The sequence below is a fragment of the Mustela nigripes genome, chromosome 1 (genome assembly GCF_022355385.1).
Source record: "Mustela nigripes isolate SB6536 chromosome 1, MUSNIG.SB6536, whole genome shotgun sequence".
Classification (NCBI taxonomy): Eukaryota; Metazoa; Chordata; class Mammalia; order Carnivora; family Mustelidae; genus Mustela; species Mustela nigripes.
In genome coordinates, this window is record NC_081557.1 from 207,733,172 (window position 1) to 207,759,763 (window position 26,592).

General features: G+C 42.2%; 1 protein-coding gene across 3 annotated transcripts in view; it reads right to left on the reverse strand.

Annotated features, from left to right (window-relative positions):
* Positions 1–26,592, reverse strand: part of STK32B (serine/threonine kinase 32B) — a 398,863-nt gene that overhangs the window by 274,811 nt on the left and 97,460 nt on the right. For 2 of the 3 annotated variants that reach the window (XM_059380698.1, XM_059380690.1), the window contains exon 2: positions 16,336–16,391. The exons of the other annotated variant lie outside the window; for it this stretch is intronic. In XM_059380698.1, coding sequence (XP_059236681.1) covers positions 16,336–16,391 — 56 coding nt within the window. The remainder of the gene's footprint in view (positions 1–16,335; positions 16,392–26,592) is intronic. 3 annotated transcript variants of the gene reach the window in all.

Below are 26,592 nucleotides of genomic sequence, written 5' to 3' on the forward strand. Positions count from 1 at the left end.
CATACAGTTCATCCTTAATTTTTGATCTAGTGTTCCATGATTCACTGTTTGCATATAACACCCAGTGCTCCATGCAATCCAAGCCCTCCTTGGATACAGTATAAAATGTATATCACTGGTTGTTAAGTGATGGAGCACTGGGTGCTATATGCAAACATATGTTAAGTGATGGAGCACTGGGTGTTATATGCAAACATCCCTCTATCCCCCTCCCCTCTAAAACTCTCAGTTTGTTTCCCAGAGTCCAGTCTCTCATGGTTTGTTTCCCCCTCTGATTCCACCGCTTCGTTTCTCCCTTCCTTCTCCTAAGGTCCTCCATGTTATTCCTTATGCTCCACAAATAAGTGAAACCATATGATAATTGACTTTCTCTGCTTGACTTATTTCACTTAGCATTTCACTTAGCATCTCCTCCAGTCTCATCCATGTTGATACAAAATTTGGGTATTCATCCTTTCTGAAGGCCGAATAATATTCCATTGTATATATGGACATCTTCCTTATCCATTCGTCTGTTGAAGGGCATCTTGGCTCTTTCCAAAGTTGGGTTATTGTGGATATTGCTGCTATGAACATTGTGCATGTGGCCCTTCTTTTCACTACCACTCTATCTTTGGAGTAAATACCCAGTAGTGCATATTATGCCTAATGACTTTAAAACACATGTTTCTTTCAAGTAGGCATGGTGTATTCTAAAACAAACAATAAACTGGGCATAAATTTGAGCCTTAATAAATGGAAATGGATTAAAATTTCACAGGGTATATGCTTAGACCACAGTAGAATAAATTAGAATCAAGAACACTAAGAAGTTTAGAAGAAAAACCCCCAAATGTTTGGAAATTAAAGAACACATGCCTAAAAAATGCATGGGTCAAAGAAGAAATCATAAGAGAAATTAGAAAATATTATAAACTATATATACTAATAAAAATATAATGTTTTAAATTTTGTGTGCTATAACTAAAGCAGTACTTGGAGATTTACAGCTTAAAAAGCATATATATATATATATGTGTGTGTGTGTGTGTATATATATACATATATATATATTTGGCTTACCCAATTACAATTTAATACTGCTCAAATCTTTCAAATTTTTCACATTCAAGTTACTTGATAGAAATACTTTATTTTCCAACTTGCCAGAACTGATTTTTTCATAAGCACAATTCTTTAATTAGAGATGAAAAGTTTTTCATTTGCTCATCTTTAAGATTTTATTTTTTTAATTTAATTTAATTTTTTGTGTTCCAAAATATATATATATATTTTTTTAATTTTGTTTATTTGACAGAGAGAGACACAGCGAGAGAGTGAACACAAGCAAGGGGAGTGGGAGAGGGAGAAGCAGGCTCTGTGCTGAGCAGTAAGCCTGCTGTGGGGCTCCCAGAACACTGGGATCATGACCTGAGCCAAAGGCAGATGCTTAATGACTGAGCCACCCAAGCACCCCCAAAAGTATATTTTTTAAAATGTATAAAATCTGTAACCGATCGCTCCTATATTGACAACCTAAGAATATATAAACTGATCAGGGGAATAAGAGAAAGAACAAATTACTAATAACAGAAATGAAAGAGGAGTTATAATTACAGATTATATAAAAATTTAAAGGATCATATGGTAATATTATAAATATTATAAATTACCTTATGCCAACAAATTTGCTAACACAGAGAAAATTGCTAAATCCCTTGAGCATTTCAGCTTAACAAAATTCACATAAGGAAAAACCTCAGAAAATCTGAAATTAATTCTATTGTCAAAAGCTTTTCCACAAAGAATACCCCATACCAAATGACTTCATTCATAAATCCTATCCAATGTTTAAAGAAGGTAACACCAATTCTACACAATATCTTTCAGAAAATAGAACCCAAAAGTAGAACTCCCATTTATACAAGGTATCTGATTTTATACAAGGTCACCAAAGCAAGCCAGTGAGCAAAGGAAAGTCTTTTCAAGAAATGAACTTCCAAAAAAAAAAAAAAAGAAAAGAAAAGAAATGGACTTCCATATGCAAAAAAAAAAAAAAAAAAAAAAAAAATGACCCTCATCACTTACCTCCCAACACACTCACAGTTTATTTCAAGATACATCATAAACTAACCCTATAAACTAAAGCCATAAAGCTTTCAGAAAGTGAACATAGTACAATATCTTCATGACTTGAGTACATTTTCTTGAGCCAAGTTTTCTCACACAAGTCACATAAAGTAATAACCTTATAAGTTAAAACACTTAACAAATTAGACTTTATCAAAATTTAAAATCTCCCTGCCTCAAAACACACTGCTAGTAAAAGTAATGGGCAAACCATATTCTGGTTAAAAAAAAAAAATCTCATATCTGACAAAGGACTGGTATCTGTATATATAGCCCATAACTCAGTAATAAGAAATCAATCCCTCTTGATATCCTGTTTTCATTTCCTTTGGATATTTACCCAGAAGAGGGATTGCTAGGTCATACAGTATTTTGAATTTTGAATTCCATTCTATTTTTTATTTTTTTAGGAATCACCACTCTGTTTTCCATAGTGGCTGAGCCAGTTTATATCCCCACCAACTGCAAGAGGGTTCTCTTTTCCCACATCCTCACCAATACTTGTTATCTTTTGTCTTCATGATAATCAATCTAACATGAGTGAGTAATATCTCATTTTACTTATTATAAATATGCATTTTCCTGATGATGACTTAAGCACCTTTTCAGGAACCCATTGTCCATCTGCATGTAATATTCAGAAAAAAATGATTATTTATTTCCTCTTGTCCTTTTTGAACAGGATTTTGTTGTTGTTGTTACTGAGTTGTAGGAGTTTCCTATATAGTGTGCCTATTAACCCCTTTTGTGATATGTGATTTGCAAATATGGTCTCCAATTCTGTAGGTCACCTTTTCATTTGTCGACTGTTTCTTTTGCTGTGTGGGAGCTTTTTTAATTTGATGTAGTCTCACTCATTGATTTCTGCTTAAGTTGCTTTGCTTTTGGTATCATACCCAAAAAACCATTGCCAAGATCAGTGTCAATGAAATTTTTCCCTACATCTTCCTCTAAGAGTTTCACACTATCAAATCTTATGTATCAATCTTTAATCCATTTCAAGTTAATTTCTATGGGTGGTATAAGATAAGGGTCCAATTAAATTTTTCTGCATGTGATTATCCAGTTTTCCCAGCACCATTTGTTTTTATTTTTATATTTTATTTTTTCAGCATTCCAAAATTCATTGTTTATGCACCACACCCAGTGCTCCATGCAATATGTGCCCTCCTTAATACCACCAGGTTCACTGCAGCCCCCCACCCCCTCTCCAAAACCATCAGTTTGTTTCTCGGAGTCCATAGTCTCTCATGGTTTGTCTCCAGCTCCTATTTCTCCCAACTCACTTCTCTTCTCCATCTCCCAGTGTCTTCTTTGTTATTCCTTACACTCCACAAGTAAGTGAAACCATATAATTGACTCTCTCTGCTTGACTTATTTCACTCAGCATAATCTCCTCCAGTCCCACCCATGTTATACAGAAGTTGGGTACACAACCTTTCTGATGGAGGCGTAATACTCCATTGTATATACGGACCATATCTTCTTTATCCATTTGTCCGTTGAAAGACAGCTTGGTTCTTTCCACAGTTTGGCGATTGTAGCCACTGCTGCTATGAATATTGGGGTACAGGTGGCCCTTATTTTCACTACACCTGTATCTTTGGGGTAAATACCCAGGAGCACAATTGAAGAGTCATAGGGGAGCTCTATTTGTAATTTCTTAAGGTATCGCCACACTGTTTTCCAAAATGGCTGCACCAACTTTCATTCCCACCAACAGTATAAGAGAACTCCTCTTTCTCCACAACCTCTCCAACACTTGTTGTTTACTGTCTTAATTTTGGCCATTCTAACTGGTGTAAGGTGGTATCTCAATGTGGTTTTGATTTGAATTTCCCTGATGGCTAGTGATGATGAACATTTTTTCATGTGTCTGTTAGCCATTTGGTTGGTTGTTTGTTTGTTGTTTTCTTTTTTTACATTCGACAGAGAGAGATCACAAGTAGGCAGAGAGGCAGGCAGAGAGAGAGAGGAGGAAGCAGGCTTCCCAACAAGAAGAGAGCCCAATGCGGGGCTCGATCCCAGGACCCTGGGATCATGACCTGAGCTGAAGGCAGAGGCTTTAACCCTCTGAGCCACCCAGGCACCCCGTCTGTTAGCCATTTGTATGTCTTCTTTGGAGAAGTGTCTGTTCATGCCTTCTGCCCATTTTTTTGATGTGATTATCTGTTTTGTGTGGGTTGAGTTTAAGGAATTCCTTACAGATCTTGGATATCAGCCCTTTGTTTGTACTGTCATTTGCAAATATTTTCTCCCATTCTGTGGGTTGCCTCTTTGTTTTTTTGACTGTTTCCTCTGCTGTGCAGAAGCTTTTGATCTTGATGAAGTCCAAAAAGTTCATTTTCCCTTTTGTTTCCTTTATCTTTGGAGACATGTCTTGAAAGAAATTGCTGTGGCGGATGTCGAAGAGGTTACTGCCTATATTCTCCTCTAGGATTTTGATAGATTCCTGCCTCAGGTTGAGGTCTTTTATCCATTTCAAGTTAATCTTTGTGTATGGTGTAAGAGAATGGTCGAGTTTCATTTTTCTATACATAGCTGTCCAATTTTCTCAGCACCATTCATTGAAGAGACTTGTCTTTTTTACGCTGTATACTTTTTCCTGCTTTGTTGAAAATTATTGGACCATAAAGTTGAGGGTCCATATCTGGGCTCTCTACTCTGTTCCAACGGTCTATGTGTCTGGTTTTGTGCCAGTACAATGCTGTCTTGGTGATCACAGCTTTGTAATAAAGCTTGAAATCAGGCAACCCAACACCATTTGTTGAAGAAACTATCCTTTCTACATTAAGTGTTCTTGGCTCCTCTATCAAATATTAGTGTCAGAAAGATACACTCTCATTTTTACTGTAACATAATTTACAATAGCCATGATATGGAAACAAGCTAAGAATCCATCAATGATGAATGGAAAAAGAAGATGTACGATACAATGGAATATCATTCAGTCATGAGAAAGAAAGAAATCTTGTCCATTTGTGACAATATGGATGGACCTTGAGGGCATTATGTTCAGTGAGATAAACAGAGGAAAAGAAATACTGCATGATATCACTTATCTATGGAACCTAAAGCCACTGAACTGGTAGAAACAGGGAGTAAAATGATAGTTATCAGGAAAATTGGGGAGATGTTATTTAAGGGCACAAACTTCCAACTAGAAGATGAATAAGTTCTGGAGATCTAAGTACAGCCTAGTGGTTACACTCAATACCAAACGCATGCAAGTTGTAAAGAGACTAGATTTTGAAAGTTCTCCCCACAGCAAAGAAATGATAATTATGTGCCATGACAGTCAGGTTAGCTAATGCTAGGTGGTAATTCCACTGCAATATATAAAGGTATCAAATCCATACTTACACTGTAGACTTACACAATGTTATATGCCAATTATATCTCAATAAATTTCTCTAACAAAACACATGCAGTAAAGATGTTTAGAAAAGTGGGGGAAAAAACAAATAGCCTTTTCTTTTTAATGGCAAAAGCTTTGCACAGAAACTCCACAAAGGAAGATACGTGACTGGCCGTTAGCACATGAAATAAATGTTGATCATTAGTCGTCATCAGGAAGTACTCATTCAAGTTACACTGAGATTCTACTGAACAACCATGAGAAGAGTGAAAGTGAAAATCTGTTGGTAAGGTGTGAAACGAGAATCTTTTAGGAGTAGTATAAAATGGCACAACCATCTTGGAAAACCTTTGGGCTGTTTTGCACAAAACAACATACACCCAGCTACGATCCAGCAATTCCAATCCTAAATATTTATTTAAGCATATGAGGTCATATGCTTATGAAAAAAAGACAACATAAATTTTTGCAGCAACTTCATGAAAAAAAGAAAAAACAGTAAAAACTAGGAACAGAAAAAATAAGAAACAACAACTAGGAACAGTCCTGGAGTCTGTTGCGATGAAAATAGATTACCAACTGATATAGTAATAGAATGTAATACTATTATCAATGAAAAGGAAAGAACCTGCTGCTAGATGAAACTCAAGAACATTAGGCTCCAAAATTATTATGTGTACAAAATATTCAGAAGCATTACACAAAAGATCGCTTATGTAGGAATCCATTTACATTAGGTTCTAAAATAGGAAGACCTCCTCTATGGAGGAAGTGTGGTTGGGATGAGGATGAGTTTTGACTGGAAAGTCTCAACAGGGGAATTCTGGATGACAGTAATCTTCTATATCTTTGGGGAGGTGCAAATTACACAGATATATGCATTTCTCAAAAGTCAGCAAATGCAAATGTAAGATTTGTGCATTGTACTGTATGTACTCTTTACACCAAGAAAAACTAGATGAATCTTTTTGCTAAAATATTTAAGGGAAGGGTATGGATATTTGCAATTTACTATAAATGAACAAAAGGTAACATGGATTAATAAATAGAAGGATAGGAATTTCACAAAATAAGTTTGATAAAATGTTCATGGTAGAATGTACACGGTGGATATGGATGCTTACTATGACGTTCTTTCAACTTGGCTGTATTTTTGTAAATTTTCCTATTAAAGTGTTAGAAAATATTAACACACATCCAGTCAACCCTGCCCCTTAGGGAGAGGGTACTTTTTGAAGTCTTAATTCAGATCCTCCAAATCCACCCCGTCCACACGAATCTCCTGGGCTTCTCACCGTCAGTGTTCTTCAGACTGGACTTCAGTTATCTGTTTCTTTCTCTGCCTCCTCCATGTATGTAAGAGATCCCCAAAAGGAGGCACCACACCTGGCTCATTTCTGTGACCTCAGAACCTAGAACAGGGCCCAGAACAAATTGATCCACTGTATGAGGGCAGGCAGGTGAGGTAAGCAGGAGCATAGAGGAGCAAATAAAAGAGGGAATAAAAGAAAGGAAGTAACAAACCAAAGCTGGTTGGTTTTATATCAGCCCCTGATTGGTTGGTTTTATATCAGAAGCTGCCAATAACAAGACACAGGGATGAGAAACCACAATGACAAGGGTTCTCTTAGAGCCAGAGCTGGATGGCTTACCAAGAGGAGGAGGGCTATGTAAAATCAGGAGCCTTGCCAAGCCTGGCCCGCCATTTGTCAACAAGGAAAGAGGTCATGAAAGGTGAGATGTTCTGGGAACGTAAGTGTACCTACCTGCCCCAATGCCACACTTTTGCCCAAACAAAGGACTCTTCATGCAAGAACAGTGCATGTCACCTACTTCCAAAAAAGCACATTTGGGGGGCACCTGGACAGTTCAGTCGGTTAAGTGTCTGACTCTTGATTTCACCTCAGGTCATAATCTTAGGATTGCAAGATGAAGCTCTGTATTGGGCTCCACACTCACCAGGGAGTCTGCCTGAGATTTTCTCTCTCCCTCTGCTCCTCCTGCACACACTTATGCTCTCTCTCTCTTTCTCACAAAACAAAAACAAAAACAAACCACACTTGGTAAAAGCCATCCCTACCTGACTTCCTGCTGCCTCAGGGAAAAGTACCAAGCACTGAGGGGTCACTGTCTACCAAGCAGAACTTTGAATTCTGGGCTGTACCACCTCATTTAGGTCTCATGCAGCCTGACATGGAAGACACCAACATGCCCATTTTACATGTGAGCAAACAGAGGCTTGGACCCTACAATGCTGTCATTTGCACCCTGTGTGCCTGACACCCGAGCGTCTGTGCACCCAGAAACCCTTGCTGGCTGATGTCCCAGAGGCAGTAACCATCCCAGGGGAAATTCTTGTTTGCTGGAGGATATGGCATAAGGATGAGCTGTTCCGTATCAACACAGACCATGGATGGAGCAGTCAGCCCTACCACACCCATCCCAGATTCAGCTCAATCCCAGTCCAGTGGGGAAGGTTAATGGTGGAGTAGATAGAGAATTTGGTTCAAGGGAAAACCATCACTGACACCCCAGCAGCCTGGCTGGTGGGGGCCAGGCTGGCAATGAAGAAGGCCAATTACTCATTTAAGGTAACTTTTCTTTAATTTTCTTTTTCATTTCAGTACAGTTGACACACAATGTTGCATTAGTTTCTGGTGTACAACATACTGATTCAACAAGGTACCTTCTGAGAAAGGTCTTAATGGGCAGAGGCCAGTGGAGACTCCGAAAGGTTGGGGACAGAAGGAAGGAAAGATTTGTTAAGATTTGAGAGAAAGGGAAGAGCACAGCACTGTAGGGCCTGCATGTGGAAGGGCAGCAGGAATGCCAGGGCCTCCCTCAGTTCCCCAGACTTCTGGGGATTCTGGCAGCTCAGTCCCAGCCACACCTGCCTCACCTTTAAGAAGCACAGGAAAGAAAGGAAGGAGGGGGACCCAGAGGCTGGTCCTGCTCTGGCCAAGGTGAAGGCAGAGAATGCTGAGGGACGGTGTGCTGGGACATGGGGACAGGCTGGGAAGGAGTTGAGAGATGCATCTGGGAACTGGGCTGTGACCCATGTGTCAGTCTGAAGAAGAACCATGTGTCTTCCCCCATCACACAGCACAAACCTCTGACATTCTACCCTATAGTCCCGGCCTGGGGAACTGGTCATCCTCCCTCCTCAGGCATGCCCTGAAACATGAGCTAAGGAAAGGGGGCCCTGGAGCTGGATGAACTCCAGAACAAAAGCAGGAGTGTGGGTTACAAAATGACTTCCAAAGAGGCACTGGTCACATCTAAAGTACAATTTATGAGAGTCTAGTCTCTCATGGTTCATTTCTCCCTCTGATTTCTTCCCCTTCATTTTTCCTTTTCTTCTCCTAAATGTCCTCCATGTTATTCTTATGCTCCACAAGTAAGTGAAACCATATGGTAAGTGACTATCTCCTCTTGACTTATTTCACTCAGCATAATCTCCTCCAATCCCATCCATGTTGATACAAAAGTTGGGTATTCATCCTTTCTGATGACTGAGTAATACTCCATTGTGTATATGGACCATATCTTCATTATCTGTTCGTCTGCTGAAGGGCATCTCGGCTCTTTCCACAGTTTGGCGACTGTGGCCATTGCTGCTTGAACATTGGAGTATATATGGCCCTTTGTTTCACTACATCTGTATCTTCAGGGAAAAAACCCAGTAGTGCAATTGCTGGGTCATAGGATATCTCTATTTTTCATTTTTTTGAGGAATCTCCACACTGTTTTCCAAAGCGGCTGCACCAACTTTCATTCCCACCAACAGTGTAAGAGGGTTCCCCTTTCTCCACATCCTCTCCAACATTTGTTGCTTCCTGCCTTGTTAACCTTTGCCATTCTAACTGATGTAAGATGGTACCTCAATGTGGTTTTGATTTGAATTTCCCTGATGTCCAATGATGATGAACATTTTTTCATGTGCCTGCTAGCCATTTGTATGTCTTCATTGGAGAAGCGTCTGTTCACACCCCCTGCCCATTTTTTGATGTGATTATCTGTTTTTTGAGTGTTGAATTTGAGTTCTTTATAGATCTTGGATATCAGCCCTTTGTCTGTAGTGTCATTTGCAAATATTTTCTCCCATTCCATGGGTTGCCTCTTTGTTTTTATGACTGTTTGCTGTGCAGAAGCTTTTGATCTTAACGAAGTCCCAAAGGTTCATTTTCCCTTTTGTTTCCTTTGTCTTTGGAGACATGTCTTGAAAGAAATTGCTGTGGCGGATGTCGAAGAGGTTACTGCCTATATTCTCCTCTAGGATTTTGATAGATTCCTGCCTCATGTTGAGATCTTTTATCCATTTTGAGTTTATCTTTGTGAATGGTGTAAGAGAATGGTCAAGCTTCATTCTTCTATATATAGCTGTCTAATTTCCCCAGCACCATTTATTGAAGAGACTGTTTTTTTTACGTTGTATATTTTTTCCTGCTTTGTCGAAGACTATTTGGCCGCAGAGTCGCAGATCCATATCTGGGCTCTCTACCCTGTTTCATTGGTCTTTGTGTCCGTTTTTGTGCCAGTACCATGCTGTCTTGTTGATCACAGCTTTGTAGTAAAGCTTGAAATCAGACAACGTGATGCCCTCAGCTTTGTTTTTCTTTTTCAACATTTCCTTAGCGATTCGAGGTCTCTTCTGGTTCCAAATTTTAGGATTGTTTGTTTCAGCACTTTGAAAAATGCTACTGGTATTTTGATCGGGATGGCATTGCAAGTATAGATTGCTCTGGGCAGCACAGATATTTTAACAATGTTTATTCTTCCGATCCATGAGCATGGAATGTTTTTCCATCTTTTTATGTCTTCAATTTTTTTCATGAGTGTTCTGTATTCCTCAAGTATAGGTCCTTTACCTCTTTGGTTAGGTTTATTCCAAGGTAACTTATGGTTTTAGTGCTATTGTAAATGGAATCAATTCCCTGATTTCTCTTTCTACAGTTACATTGCTAGTGTATAGGAAAGCAACTCACTTCTGTGCACTCAGTTTGTATCCTGCCACATTACTGAATTGCTGTGTGAGTTCTAGTAATTTGGGGGTGGAGTCTTTTGGGTTTCCCACATAAAGGTTCATGTCATCTGCGAAGAGAGAAAAGTTTGACTTCCTTCTTTGCTTATTTGAATACCTTTTATTTCATTTGTTGTCTGAGGTTTTTAGAGGGGAAGGGATTGGGGGAGGGGTGAGCCTAGTGGTAGGTATTAAGGAGGGCATGTATTACATGGAGCACTAGGTGTTGTACATAAACAATGAATCTTGGAACACTGCATCAAAAACTAATGATGTATTTTATAGTGATTAACATAACAATAAAAAAATAAAGTACTATTTCTGAATAATCTTTCACTGAGTTAGATTGGGTTCAAAGTGCCCAAAGCAGAGTAAATGAACCTGAAACAGTTTCCTAGGGCTTTATTTGTGCTCTGGCCTCTTGCTAGTAAGTGCTTCCCAAACCCTCCTTCTCCCCACCATGGCTGAAGCTTATATACACTCTTGTCTTTCTTATTGTACCATATGGTAATTGGGAATCTCCAGGGAGACAGAACTAGTGAATAAGAAAGAGACAGGGAGACAGGAAAAGACAGATTTATTTTAAGGAATTGGTTCCACAACTGTGGCTGGCAAGTCTGAATTTGCAGGTCAGGCCAGCAGGCTGGAAACCTAGGGGAGTTGGGGTTGCCACCTGGAGGCAGGATTCCTTTTTCCTTAGGGGACTCAGTCTTTCTCTTACCTTTGACTGATTGGATGAGGCCCACCCCATTATGGTGCGGGTCATCTGCTTTACTCAAAATCTACAGACTTAAATGCTAATCTCATTTAAAAACTACCTTCACAGTCTGGTGTCTGACCAAATATCTGAGTACCGCTGCTTAGCCATAAAACCCATAAGATTAAACATCACACACCATACCACAATTTTATATTTCTCCTACCTGCTTTTTCAACAAGATGTCTGCCCTCAGGAAGCCACCAGTCCTGTCAGGAACACAATATCTAATGTAGCACATGTCTGTTAAATTAACAAGCAACCCAATTCACTTGATAATACAAATCGTCAATCACTTCAACGTGTCCTTGGCCCCTCACAGGCTATTCACGGCATGGCAGCCAAGGTGACCTTCTATGGACTTCACAAACAGATTATGTTATTCCTGAGGTCAGAACTTCCCAGGGCCTTCCCTTCTCAATCTTTAACATGGCAGACTAGGTCCTATGTGATCTGGTCCTTGTGGACATCACTGACCTCTCCTGCCATTCTCTCCATCTTGAAGCTCCTCAAAAACTACCGACCACCCTCCCTTACAGAGCCTTTGCACTTGTTCTTCCCTACCTAGAATCTGCCTTCCTCCTTCGCTTCTGTTAGGTTTCTGCTCACACAGCATCTTACCACCAAGGGCACCCTGTCACCCTCTTTGTGAGCACTAGCCAGCAGAAATGTCTAGGATAATGGAAATGACCTATAATCTGAGCTCTCTGGTCTAGTAGCCACCAGCCTCATATGGCTACTAAGCACTTAAACTGTAGCTAGTGTGCCTGAGGAACTAAATGTTTATCATCTTCTTTAACGTTAATTAACTTAAATTTAAATATCCACATGTGGTTAGTAGCTCAGCTATGACAGCTCAGCTCTATAAATCAGCAACCTCTTTCTGCCTATGACATCTCAGCTCTATAAATCAGCAACCTCTTTCTGCCACTACCTCCCAGAACACCATACCCCCCACATTCCTACAGTTTAATGTATTTAATGTACGTATTACTTTGTAATTACCATAAATATACATATTTACCTGTTTGTCATCTCTCTTCTAAATGTAAAGAAAAACACTCAGGTCTACTACTGGATCCAAGTCTAGTGCTTAGCACTGGGTAGGCACTCAGTATTCATGGACTGAATTAACAAAAGAACTAAAGAAAAGATAAAGGAAGGAAAGAAGGTAGGAAGGATGGGAGGGAGGGAGAAAAGAGAGGGAGAAGGGGAGGAGAAAATGAAAGGAATGGTGGGAACAAAGGAGGGATGGCTGATTCTATGCAACTCCTTAGATCACTATCTCAGTCTAACTCTATGAATTGTGAATGGTCTAATTAAGAGTGTGGGATTGTTAAAACAGCAGGTGCCTGGTCATCAGTCCTTGGTTCAAATCCCAGCTGGGACACTTCTTGCCTGTGTGGCCATGGATGGACCACTCCATCCTTTGGAGTCACCAAGTCTAAGTATTTCTGTCTAGGCTCTTCCACTTCTATAACAGAAATAATATTTACTTGAGGATATAAGGATATCTGACCTTCAGTATGTAACCAAAGCAAATATTGCCAAAGGAGATTTCTGAGTAAGTGGGAACAGACAGGCTCGGCGAGGGGGCTCCTTCTTATTCTCTAAAAGTCCTTGCCTTCTTTTCATTGTTTCCAAGAGCCTGTCACTGGAAACAGTTGAGGATTACAAATAAGTACTTTCCACAAACCAAGCTCCCAACAACACCACCAAAAAAAAAAAAAAAAAAAAAAAAAAAAAAAAAAGCCCAAAACAGTTGGATTCACTGTGGAATTTTACCAAAATGTTTTACCAGACATTTCAGGAAGAATTAATACCAATTTTCTCAAATACTTCCCAAAAACTGAAGAGGAGGGAACACGTCCACTCATGTTACAGGCCCGGAAGGACCATGTTAACAAAGCCAGGCAGAGAAAGACACAAGAAAACAAACTACAGGCCAATCTATCTGGTGAATATGGATGCAAAACTCCTCAGCAAACTACTAGCAAATCGAATCAATAGCACTTTAGGGGATTACACACCTTAAGCAAATGCAACTTATCCCTGGGGCATAAGGATGGTTCAACATATGGAAATCAATTTATGTGATATCCCACAGTAACAAAATAAAAGATAAAATCACATGATCATCTGAACAGAGGCCGAAAAAGCACTTGACAAAAGAACACTTTCATGATAAAAATCCTCAAGGAAGTAAGAATAGAAGGGAATTACCTCAATACAAGAGAGGTCATACATGAAAAGCCTGCAATTAACATTATAGTGAAAAACTGAGTTTCCTTTAAGATCAGGAATGAGGCAAGGATACCCGCTATCCCTACTTCTATTCAACATAGTACTGGAAGTCCAAGCCAGAGTATTTAGTTGAAAACAAAATAAAAGGCATCCAAATTGGAAAAAAAAGTAAAATTGTCCCTGTTTGCAGCTGATATAATCTAATGTATAAAAAATCCTAAAGATGCCACGGGGGGGGGGGGGGGGAGTTGAATGAATGAATTCAGTAAAGTTGCAGGATACAAAATCAATACACAAAAATCAGCTGTGTCTCCATAGTCTAATAATGAATTATCTGAAAATGACATTAGAGAAACAGTCCTATTTATAATAGCATCAAAAAGAATAAATACTTAGGAATAAATTTAACTAAGAAAGTAAAAGACTGATATATAGAAAATAACAGAACCTTGATAAAAGAAATTAAGACACAAACAAAAGGAAAGGCATCCATTTCATGGATTGGAGGACTTACTATTATCAAAATGTCCATAATACCCAAAGCAATTTACAGAGTCAATGCAATCCCCATCAAAATCCCAATGGCATTTTTTTACAGAAATAGAAAAAATTATAAATCATATGGAACCATGAAAGATCACCAACACCTGAATCAGTCTTGGGCAAGAGCAAAGTTGGTTAACACCACACATAGCTGATTTCAAATTATATTACAAAGTTACAGTCATCAGAACAACAAATGGTGCTGGCATAAAGACAGACATAGAGACCAATGGAACAAAATAAAGATCCCAGAAAAAAAAAAATCCATGCATATATGGTCCACTGATCTTTAACCAAGGTACCAAGAATATAGAGTAGGTAAATGCAGTCTCTCCACAAATGGTGCTGGAAAACTGGATATCCAAATGCAGACAAATGACCTTGAACCCTTATCTCACAACACACACAAAAGTCAACTCAAAATGAGTTAAAGGTTTAAATGTTAAGACTTAAAACTATAAACCTCCTAGAAGGAAACATTAAAAAAAAAAAAAAAGCTTCATGGCATTGGTCTTAGCAATGATTGCATAGGTATGATATCAAAAACACAGTAACAAAAATAAACAAGTACACCAAACTAAAAAGCTTCTTGGACAGCAAAGAAAATAGTCAACAGAATATAAAGACAACCTACAGCATGGGAGAAAACATTCAGAGGCCAGATATCTGATAAGGGGTTCATCTCCAAATATGTAATGAGCTCCTCCAATTTAATAGTTTAAAAAAAATTTAAAAAGTAAGAATCTGATTTTAAGGTGGGCTACAGACTTGAATAGGTGTTTCTCCAAACAAGATGTACAAATGGCTCACATGTATGTTAAAACATGCTGAGTAGGACTAATCATCAGGGAAATGCAAATCAAAATCACAGCGAGTGGGCACCTGGGTGGCACAGTCGGTTAAGCTTCTGACTCTTGGTTTTGGCTTGGGTCCTGATCTCAGGGTCATGGGATTGAGCCCCGTATCTGACTTCATGCTTGGTGCAGCATCTGCTTGGGATTCTCTCTCTCTTTCCCTTTGCCCCTCCCATCATGACCTCTCTCAAATACATAAATAAATCTTAAGGAAAAAAAAACATACAATAAGATAATCACCTCACACCTGTCAGGATGGCTACTATCAAAAAACAAAACAACAACAACAACGACAAAACAAAAGACAACAAATATTGGCAAGGATATAGAGAAATTAGAGCCCTTGCACACTCTCTGTTTCTATGGGAATGTAATGGATAATATAAAATGCTTCTATGGTGGGAATGTAACATGGCATAGCCACAATGGAAAACAGCATGGCAGTCCCTCAAAAAATTAAAACGAGAGCTGCCATATGACTCAGCAACATCATTTCCAGATGTTTATCCAATATAATTGAAATCAGATTTGAGAAGAGATAATTGTACTCCTATATTCATTGTAGCATTAGTCACAATAGCCAAGATTTGGTAACAATGTAAATGGCCATCAACAACAGACAACTGAATTTTAAAAATGTGGTATATAGGTACAATGAAATATGATTCAGCATTTAAAAGAGAAAGAAATTTTACAATACAAATTCTGTAATACAACACAGATGAATCTTGAGGAAGCCATGCTAAGTGAAATAAGCCAGTAATGGAAAGACAAATACTGCCTGCTTCTACATATACAAAGTATCTTAAAAGTCATAAGTATCAAAGTCCTAGAATCAAAGAAAGGAATGGTAGTCATGGGGTACTGAGGAGCTGGGGAAATGGGAAGTTACTAACCAAGGGGCATAAAGTTCCGGCTATGTAAGATATTGGATAAACTCTAGAGTTCTGCTGTTCAACATTGTACTCATAGTCAACAATAATATATGGCACACTTAAAAATTTGTTATGAGGGTAGATCTCATGTCAAGGATTCTTTCCACAATAAAAATTCTTTATAAAATGCCTACACTGCAGGAAAGAGTTGATGTTGGACGTCTCCTAAATCTGTGGCTTTTGTTTTCCACTTTCCTCATTTAGATCCTCAAGGAAGAAACAGCATAAGCAATCTTGAAATAATTATCATTGTAATCCACCTAACCCTGGGCTGCTGTGGTAACCTAATTTGCAAAATGAAATTATAGTGGATCCAAAGGAAACTATTCAGACTTTCTTTCACATTTCAAATTTGGCAAACTGAAATCTTTCTGTCAAACAGGAAATTCCCAGTGCCCGGCAACCAACATAGAAACAGACACAGACACAGACACAGACACGCACATGTACATGACCCTAGGGGTTGGGACTTTTATATTTTGTTAATAAAATTTTTAAAAATCCATCATCCTTACCTTTCCAAAACTCCCTTTGCCAATGGCCCGCAGAATCTGAAAATGGTCAAAGTTGACTGCAAAAGAAAATGAGGGAAAGAAACAAATCAGATTTGCCAAACCTTGCACTGGTTCTTGGAAGTTCTCCCTATGTACCTACCCGTGTATTCCAAATGGCTTCTGGCTTCAATTTCATTCCATCTGCCATGGCAGCACTCCACCACTGAATGGATACTTCTCAGCACATTTTGTGCCCCACCCCCAACACCTCCCCAGTGGTTATATCGGATGAGAGACATCTTTTGGGCCCAGGGGAAGGGATCACAGAGAAAAATCTGGATACTTGAGTTACCAAATTCTTGCGCTTGCTGTTGTTCCCTTTGCCAGGATGACTTTCCCCTACCTCTTATCTTACATGCTCAGATCTTACACACTCAGCACACCTGTCTCAGGGTCCAAGGTGTTAATCTGTCTCCTTTATGGTATCTGAACTTTCAAATGCACTGACCATATCATGGGTCTTTCCTGCTTGGATGTCTGTCTAGCCCGGGCATGGTGAGCCACTGGAGAGCGGCGATGCGGATCCCTTCGTCTCATCCTGGCAGTGCCCTGGCTCATGCCTCCCCTTCCTCAGAGGTCTCCCCATTCTTGCTATTTCTACTGCCTTACTCTGGTCTGGTTTCCGCCCCCAACCCTACAGGGCAGCAGACCAACAAGTCATGGCCATGCTACTATATCCAATGGACACCTTTCTGTTCTCCTTGCACTTGGTCACTCGTCCTTTTTAAGCACCTGCTTGGCTTCTATGGAGGCCAGTTCATGCTTCAGCTCATGCTTCGTGCGCATTCAGCTTCATCCTTCCAACCACTAAATACTGAATTCTGTCAAGCCTCCATCTACCACCTTCCTTTTCCCGCTGGCTCCAAAGGCTTCCAACAGCACCTAACCGCCAATGACTCTCCAAGGAACCTCTTCTCTAGCCTCCAGCCTTTATGTACTGACTGATGCCTGCCTCACAACAACTCTTAAAAGATTCAAAGCCACCTCAAACCCAACAGGTCAAGGGGAGCATAGGAGGAGTACTTCATCATGCATTTGACCTCATGCACTCAAAGTCTAGAAACTCATCTGACACCCCTCTCTCACCCAACCCCTTAGCTATCCCTTTATCAGGTTAGGTGCACTGTACCTCTTGGCTCTCTCTCCAATCTGTCCACCAGTAGCCACTCTGTGGTCCATCCTCTCTTGACCTTCCCATCCCAGAAAATGTGCTTATTGTAGGCAACCCACCTTGCTCAGCCTCTGCTCCCACCCCTTCAATCCTCCCTCATTGTTTTCTGGGAAATGAGCAAATTCTTATACAATCAGACCACTGTCACTTCTACTGCACCCCCCACCATGCTCCCCACACCCATTGAGCTCCAGATGCACAAGCTTCTTTCTTGTGCCTAGAACAGTCATTCTCCACCCCTTTAACACTCTTCTCCTGGTTGTACAGTCACTAACTCTGCTCCCTCTTCACCCTTTTGCATCCAGAAAAAACTGCTCTCAGCCTCCAGATGAGTCTGCCTCCCACTACACTCTCCCAGGGCTGTGGGACCCTCCTACAAAACACACTGTTCTGTATTATTGTACATGGATTTGATTTAAATCTGTTTTTCCCCACTAGACGCTAAGCTCCCTGAAGTCAAAGGACATGTCTGCTTGTCCCCCGCATCCCCAGCACCTAGCACAGTGTCAGCACACGGTGATGATTCAACAGCAATTTGCCACTAAAGGGCCAACTGAAAGCAGTTCCCCACATTCACAGTGCCAAGCACAATTGCTGGTCCATAATGAGTGTTCGGTAAATATTTTTTAATTAGATTGAATTACAGCCAGTTCCCAATAACTAGGAGAGGCATGTCATTTATAAAAGATGAAGTGAATTGATTAGTTCACTACATTATGGGGGGCGAGGATGTGGGGAAGTGAACGAACACAATTAGTTGCCTCTGTATTAAACGTACGAGCAGGAGGACAATTATGTTGAATTGCGTCCCTATAGACTGAAGTCAGAATCCAAGGTGCCATCGAATGCCTGACGTGCTTAGAATAGAGAGACAACATTCATGGGTAACTTAGCAAAACCTGGGTTCCTTTACCTACTTTGCTTTCCTTGGTGTAGAACCTTCCAGGAAAAGAAATTCCAGGCTTTCACTTCTTGCCCACTCACCAAAAGTCAAAGAAGAGAAAAACACGGCATCTAGACTGCATTTGCCATGTGCCCAGCAGTGAGCTAAGAAATTATGAAGATTGTCTCGCAAGCCCCAATGCCCCCAAGGGCTTGCCAGCTGTCCCCCACTCAGCGCAAACATCTCTGCTTCCCCAAAGTCTCACTGGAGCATCAGGATGCCATTCCTCTGGGCTGTGGTTTCCCGGGCCTGGAAAGCCATTCCCCAATACCCCAGCTCCTGCCTGGCCTAGGACACGTGGCTCCCATGCTCTCTCAGGAAGCCTTTCCCCACTCCCAATGCATCTCATTCTCCTTCATGCCGTCCCTGGACTTCCTGTAGACATCTGGCCACCGAACAGGAGAACCCAGCCTGAGTCAGACTGCTTAGGTCCACAAGCCAGCCCTGCCACAGCCTTGGATGAGTCACTGAGCCTCTGTGTGCCTCACTTCCCCCACCTGTAAAGTGGGAGCATCGGTGACTACCTTCTACAGAAGTATAGAGTAGTGCCTGACACGGCGTCCTCCAAAAAAGCCCTCGCGGTTGTGCAGGGGGCGAGGAGCAATCCTTCCTCCCATCTGGTTTCTTCTAAGAGGCCTATTTCCCTGGACACCCATGGCCTCTTGCCCCATCAAAGGTGGTATGAGCCGGACAAGGAATCACAAAGTGTATTTCTGATTGTTCTGTTATCTCTCTGCAAACTGTCTTCAGGGAGCAAGATTTTCCTCTGACCCTTTTTCCCAGAAGCTTCTTAGGGCCAGCCGCATGTGCAGGGTACTGTGCAGCTCAGAGCTGCCATGAAGAGTGGGGGAGTCTGGCTAATTCTGGGCTTCAGCATCAGGGAGTCCTTGCTGGTACCCTCCTGGGCCACACACCTCAAACCCAGGTAAGGCATGGTTCTCCACTGCCCGCCCCTGCCCCCTGTCTTGTCTCTTAACTGGAGAGGGGTATTAATTACCCAGCCAACTGGCAAATGCCAAAACCCATTATCATTTTTTTAAAGATTTTATTTATTTATTTATTTATTTATTTATTTATTTGTTTGTTTATTTATTTAACAGAGAGAGAAAGAGAGACAGAATATAAGCAGGGGGAGTAGGAGAGGGAGAAGCAGGCCTCCCGCCAAGGAGGGAACACAATGCAGGGCTCCATCCCAGGACCGTGGGACCATGACCCGAGCTGAAGGCAGATCCTTAACGACTGAGCCACCCAGGCACCCCAAAACCTATTATTATTTTAATAGTTAGTATTATAATGCTCTAAGTAGTCTCTCTCATCCTTATCCCCTACAAAAATGTGTCCTCCTTGTGGGCTTCTTACACAATATATGAGACAAATAGGTACTCATTTAATGTTTATTTGCTTATTGGACTAGATTGGATTTAAATGACTTTGAGCATATGGCCTGTGTTTTCCATTTATTTGGCATCTCCCTGAGGCCTGGTATACTGATACTTACATAAATAATGCCTACATGAGCACACTTTGAATAAGTGAAGGGTTTACAGTTAGCTGGTAAGCATTTGAAATGGCTTCAGTGAGCATGCCAAGCCAAAGACAGGTCTAGAAGTTACACTGTCACATAAGGCTGTTGGTCCAGAGCAAGAGGACTTGGCTGGGGGACATGAAGGGTTAACCAGTGAGTTTCTTAGGGTGACCACCTTATCGTGGTTTGCCTGGGACCTACCTTGTCTTATCACTGACAGTGATGCAGTCCTGGGCAAACCAGGACAGTTGGTCACCCGCAGGTTTCTAAAATCATTAACCTGGCCCACTGGGAGAAGTCACACTCACTCCTCCAGGAGGAGGGTAAGGTACACTTGGGGATGGCAAGGTACACTCTTTAAACAGACACTGTTCAGACCACAAGACACAGAGTAAGCTGACAAGGGTGACACTGACAATTTTGCTGTGAAGGTAGAAACAAGGGGGCACACTTGCCAGTGACTTCACCCACACAAGACAGCAGTGGCATCCGCCTGGAGGACTGTCACAGGAACAAGGAAATGACACACGGGCCATTAAATAACTGGTTGCTTGCCCCGCTGGGCTCAAGTCTCTCTGCTTCTCTAATTAAGAAAGCTCAGCTCTGTTTAGGGACCCACGTAACCAGCCCCAGGTAATGAGTCACAACTGGTCTAATCCAGTGGTATTCATCCCTGGAGGCTTCTTAAGACAGATCATGGCCCCACTCCTTAGTTTCTGCAGAGGGACCAGAGAATTTGCATCCCTAATAAGTTCCTGGTGATACTGACAGTCAGGGGCAAATTGTACATCCCACTTTCCCAGACATCTGTGCTGCTGGCAGTGATCCTGCACCCAGACCTAGTCAATGAGAGCAGAGGATTATGGGGGTATTTCTGGGAAAGCATTTTTTTTTTTCCTGATGAAAAGGGATATTTATAGGTAGAGTGGCTCTTCGACCCTCCTGCCTCTTCCTACAATAGATATGGATACGATGTCTGGAGCTATAGCAGCCATCTTGTGACTATGAGGCAAGATAGGTGCAGAGAAACCACTCCCTGTTGTCAAGCCTCTGAAGCTATGCCAGGAACCACCTACCTCTGGACTTATATTATCAAAAAAAAAAAAAATCTTATTTGTTCAAACCACTGGGGCTCAAGCTTACTATTACTAGAAGCCAGAGGCATTCCTATCTGACACACACAAACCCAGCCACACAGAGATTTAGTAAACGCCAACTATTTTATGTTTGGATTTCCAGCCTCATCAAAATTTTACTAAAAGGAAGAAGAAGAAACGTGTCTGGGGTATAAACGTAGGGGCCAGGCTACCCGGATATGAAGACTGACTCCATTACTGACCGGCTGGGTGACCTTGGGGAAATCACTTAACCTCTCCGTGCCTGCCTCTTCACTTACAAAATGGGTGTACTCAAATGTTTACCTACGGTGGTTGTGCACATGCAGTAAATTCATACAGGTAAAATATTTAGAACAGTGCTGGCCCTGAAGTTAAGGCTACAAAGAGTAGATATTACCATCCTGAGTATTCTGCATGAGAGGCTTGTCCCCATTTTTCACCTCCATGACACAACAGTAGTCTCATTAAATCATGACCAAACATCACAGGGTGACACAGCTAAAGCTGTATTAGTGCCCATTACTTATTGATGGTGATTATTACACTGGGGAAATCTGGTTGTTCTGCCATTCAAGCCTGTGGGCTCTTCTCATTTCCATCAGACTAATTATTTCTAAGGCAATTCATAGCATTCTTTCAATGTGCTATCTTCAGGAAGCAGTGTACTCAGAGGCAAGTGTGAATTTTCAAGAGAACTAATTACTCCTTCAAACAATCTCTAATGGAAGGTAGCCCCCAATCGAAATCCCATAAGAATATATGCATTTAAGCATTGTGGGCACCAGGCAAAGAAAGCAAGCCAATGCCCCCTTTCTCACCTCTCTGAAAAGCTAAACCGGGGAGTTCCTTCCTTATAACTCCCCTGCCACACACACAGATTGCACACAGGCCGTCCGTCGCCCGTGTGGGAAACTTCACCCAAAAATCCCAATATCATTTCAAAAATTTCAAGATCTGCCCAAATTGGCCCTATGATGTCCCTTGACAAAAGGCAGTAGTCTTATGATTCACCACAGTCCGTACCACCCCAGCTCCCTGCATCTGTCTTTCTTGCCTAATCCTGTAAGCACTTGAGGTTTTGGCCATGGGATGGCAGTAGGAAGAGACTGAACAGATGGGGGAGATGGAAAGGGTCAGAGGTGGAAGGGAAGGTTTGGGGTTCGCCTTGGCTAGCTTTAAGCCCAGCTTCACCATTTTGGTCAGTGTGGACCTGAACAAATAAATTCACTTTCCTAAGCCTTGATTTTCCTATCAGTAAAATGGGGGTAGTGATGCCTACCTCCCCAAGTCAGGGTCAGAGCCATGGGCAACAACCAAGCAAAAGGCTGACTCAGCAAACAGAAGCCACTCAGAGAGTATCAGTCCAAATCCTTGAGTGACCCTAAGAGTATTGATCCAAACCCCTGCTTCAGCCTGGCCACTTAGCAACTTAGAATCTCGACTTGTGCCTCCTTAAAAAGGGGTGACACTCATCTGGTTGGATTTTTCTTAGAATGACACTATTCTGTAATTAGTGCATAATGGCCGTGATCATTTGGCTTTGGTTTTGCCTGTCATCAGCACATAGGTAAGGGGGGTATTCGGGTGACTCCTTGAGGATGGAGCTGAGCCCTGTGCCTCCTCGAATCCCAGGTACCTGGCAGGTAACACAGTACACACTCACGAGACACCCGAGAACACGCATGAGTGAACTGGATAATGAGGTGGGAAAACAGAAAGGGGACTCCTCAGGGACTGGGAACTGCGGTCACCTTCTTTACAGGAATTACTGACCTCCACACACATAGGAGGGGTAAGCCGGCTGCAGCAGGCATCCCAAAGTATTTACTGGGTGAAAAAATTAAGACCTACGGAGGGGACGCATACTTATTGAATGCATGTCTGCTGCATGCCTAGCCGTGTCCCAGGTCCTGGGGACCAGCAGTGAACAGAAGACAAAATGACCTTCCATCCATGGAGATGACCTTCTGGGACCCAAGTCAAATAACCCACCAATCCCTAACTCAGTGGTACATTCTATGAAGAAAAATAAATCCATGTGTATTTGTTTTCTCGTGTTGCTATAACAAATCATCACAGACGAAGTAGCCGAAATACAAATTCATCATCTCACAGTTCTGGAGGTCAGAAGTCCGACACAGCTCTCACTCAGCTGTGACCCCTAGGGGCTCAGCAAGGCGGAGGTCCTTCTGAAGCTCTAGGGAATCACTGGTTCCTTGGCTTCTCCAGCTTCTAGAAGCTGCATTCATTGGCCGACGGCCCCACATCACTCCAACCTGTGCTTCCAGGGCCACGTCTCCTTCTCTGACCCCCCCACCCCCTTCTTTCCTCATAAGGATGCTTGTGATTTCAACAGGCCAACATGGATAATCCGAGATCATCTCCCCTCCTCAGGGTCCTTACTTTAATCACACCTTCAAAGCCCCTTTCGCCCTGTAATGTACTATATACATAGGTTCCAGGATGGAGATGTGGACATCTCTGGGGACCATTATTCTGCCAACTCCCCCCACCCAGGTAGAGGACTAGACAGTGACTATGTTGGGAGAGAAGCTGCTATTTTAGACAGGATAGCCAGGGCAGGGCTTTCTAAGAAGAGGGCTATTGAGCAGATCTGAGAAGAAGGTGAAAGAACACTCCACGAAGATATCCAGGGGATGGTTACAGGAGGCAGAGGGAAAAGCAAGTGCAAAGGCCCAAGTCAGGAATGTGCATGATAGTCCGGAGGCACAGCAGACAGGCCAGGCTGGCCTGAGTGCAGCTTGGGGAGAAAAGAAAGAGGGGGAGCTGGTCACCCAGGGCTAGGGTAAGGGCTTTGGGAGGTTTTCTAAACACGATGCAACAGTGCTAGAGGGCTTAGAGTAGGGGGAAGAAAACTGGTCTGGAGATGTTTGTTTAAGCTGCTTGGAAAGATCCAAATTTAGATGTGAACTCAGGGGGTCAAAAATGCCACACCCTGGATGTGGGATCCCAGCAGTTACGTCAGACCTGCTAAAAGCAAGTTCATCTGAGAGATGTACTGGGTACAGAGGATTTCTAAGGCAGTAAGAATACCCTGTAGGAGGCTCTGATGGTGGATACCTGTCATACATTCATCCAAGCCCACCAGACGCTCTACACCAAGAGGGAACCCTACTATAAACTGGGCTCTCTGGGAGCCAATGTGTCCATGTGGGCTCATCAGCTGTCAAAAGGCACCACTCCATGGGGGTGTGGATGACAGGAACACCTGCATGTGTGGAAGCAGGAAGCATGCGAGAAATGTCTGTACTGCCCCTTCAATTTTGCTGTGGACCTTGAACTTTCTTTTTTTTTTTTTTTAAAGTATACTAAAACAAACAAATAAAAAAAAAAAAAAACCAGATGGAGTGATCAGCCAGCAACCCAGGGAAGGAAGAAGCAAGCAAGCAAGTGTGCAGAGGTGTTGGTCCAGCCTGTCCAAATGTGGAACAGGGGCAGGGACATTCTCAACACTAGACTTGGGTCTGTTCTCATGTCTCCTGTGTCTATGTTATGCCCGTCCTAATGGGAACAGGGAGGTCGGAGGTGGCAGGCTCTGCTCACCAAAAGCTCACAGCCCATCAGGGACCCAGCCAGGTCCTGCAGACTCGGATCCAGGTGCTGGAGCAGTAGAAGGGCTAGACACCAATCCCGGGCGGGTGCGCTCCATGCTGCTGGGAAAGCCCAGAAAAGTTTTCAAAAGCCCAAGACCCTGCGTGTGGGTTGGAGGAATTATAAGACTTCTCCAGGGAGGTAAGGAGCAGTAGGGATTTCAGGAAAGGCTCCAAGAAAACAGGAACTCAAGGGCATGAATCAGCAGGATGAGCTCCCTGCAACAGCAGGACCTGGGTACAAGTGGAAAAAAATGAGTAGGGGGATTCATGCATTAGATCACTGGACCTGTCCTCAGCGCAGGGATGCATCAGGCCTCAGCAGGGGTAGGAAAAGGATTACTCCAAAGGGATCATCTCCCCTTTGCAGACGGTCACCCTCACTCATCCCTGGTTCCTCTGCCCTCAAGTGCAGGTCTCAGCCATGGTTACACCCGGGACCCATATTCAGGTGAAGACATGGATGAAGCCCCTGGCCAGCGTCCAATCTGGCTGCCATGGCCACAGCTGGGCCAGTTGTTCTTACAGACTTATCGTGCGCTCCTGCTTATACCCCTAGCACAGAGTAGACAACAGTGATCGCTAAAGTGAGCTGCAACCATTTCTTTTAGCCTCATTAAAAACTGTTTTGTTTTCTCATTGATAAATGTGTTTCATAAAGCCCAAAAGCCTTTTTTTTCTCTCACTCTGCACTGTTATCAGCATAAACACTGTATCTATAACCATTTAGGAAATCACATGCCTAATTCATATAGGAAAATATTATACGGCAATAATCTCAGGACAGAAGCTAATTTGGATGCTGGTGGAAATGTGGAATCTGTGATAAGGAAAGTGTCAAACGTGTCTGAGAGAGGAGAATAAGAACTAGGCTAACTGTTCCTCGAAAGCAATGCTACCTCACACCATTAGCTGCCTCCAGTCCTGTGGGTCAGTTTGCTGTGGCCGCCATAACAAAGAGCCACCAACGGGGTGGGGGTTTTAAACAACAGAAATTCACTCTCTCACAGGTCTGAAGACCAGAAGTCTGAAATCAAGGTGCTGATAGGGCTGTGCTCCCTCCAAATGCTCTAGAGCAGGATTCTTCCTCACCTCCTGCAGCTTCCAGAACCTGTTGGCAATCCTTCTTGGTTCTGGCTGTCTTAGTTCAGTCTCGGGCTCTGCTGATCCATGGCCCTCTCCCCACTCTGCCTGTCTCCATCTTTCTTCTCCTCTTCCAACAAGGACCATAGCCATTAAAGTAAGGCCTCATGCAGTATGACTTCATCTTAACTCATTACATCTGCAAAGATCCAACTTCCAAATATGGTCACATTCTGAGGTTCCAGGGGGACACGGATTTTGGAAGGATGCTATTCACCCCAGTGCAGCCAGAAGAGCTCCTCACCCAGAGAAGAGGTTCAATAAATGATGGCTGGCTGGCTGGTTGGCTGACCAAACAAGTGAGCCCACATTCATGCATACCTATATGAACACACCTGTATCTTTCTGAGTTATAGAAACAAAAATATATTTTGGAAATATTGTGTCATTGGCTTTTTATCCTGGTGGGGTAGAATCAAAGCTAACCAGTTCTGGGTGAGGCAGGCTTTGGTCACTTCTCAAACTGACTCCCAGCTGTGCAGCCTTGTGAAAAAGAGATGCAACTAAATTATCTGTAAGGGCCAAGCCTGCTCTCAATGCAAGGCTTCCAAGAGGAGCTTGCGAATACTTAAAGAGTGACCCTTTTTCATATAGGCAAAGTTATCCATTCCTGATCTTTTTAGGGAAAGAACAGTATAGGATTAGGGGTCTAATTCGTGGTTTAGAGTCTACTGGTATTTTTCAACTCACCTACTGATCAGTAGAAT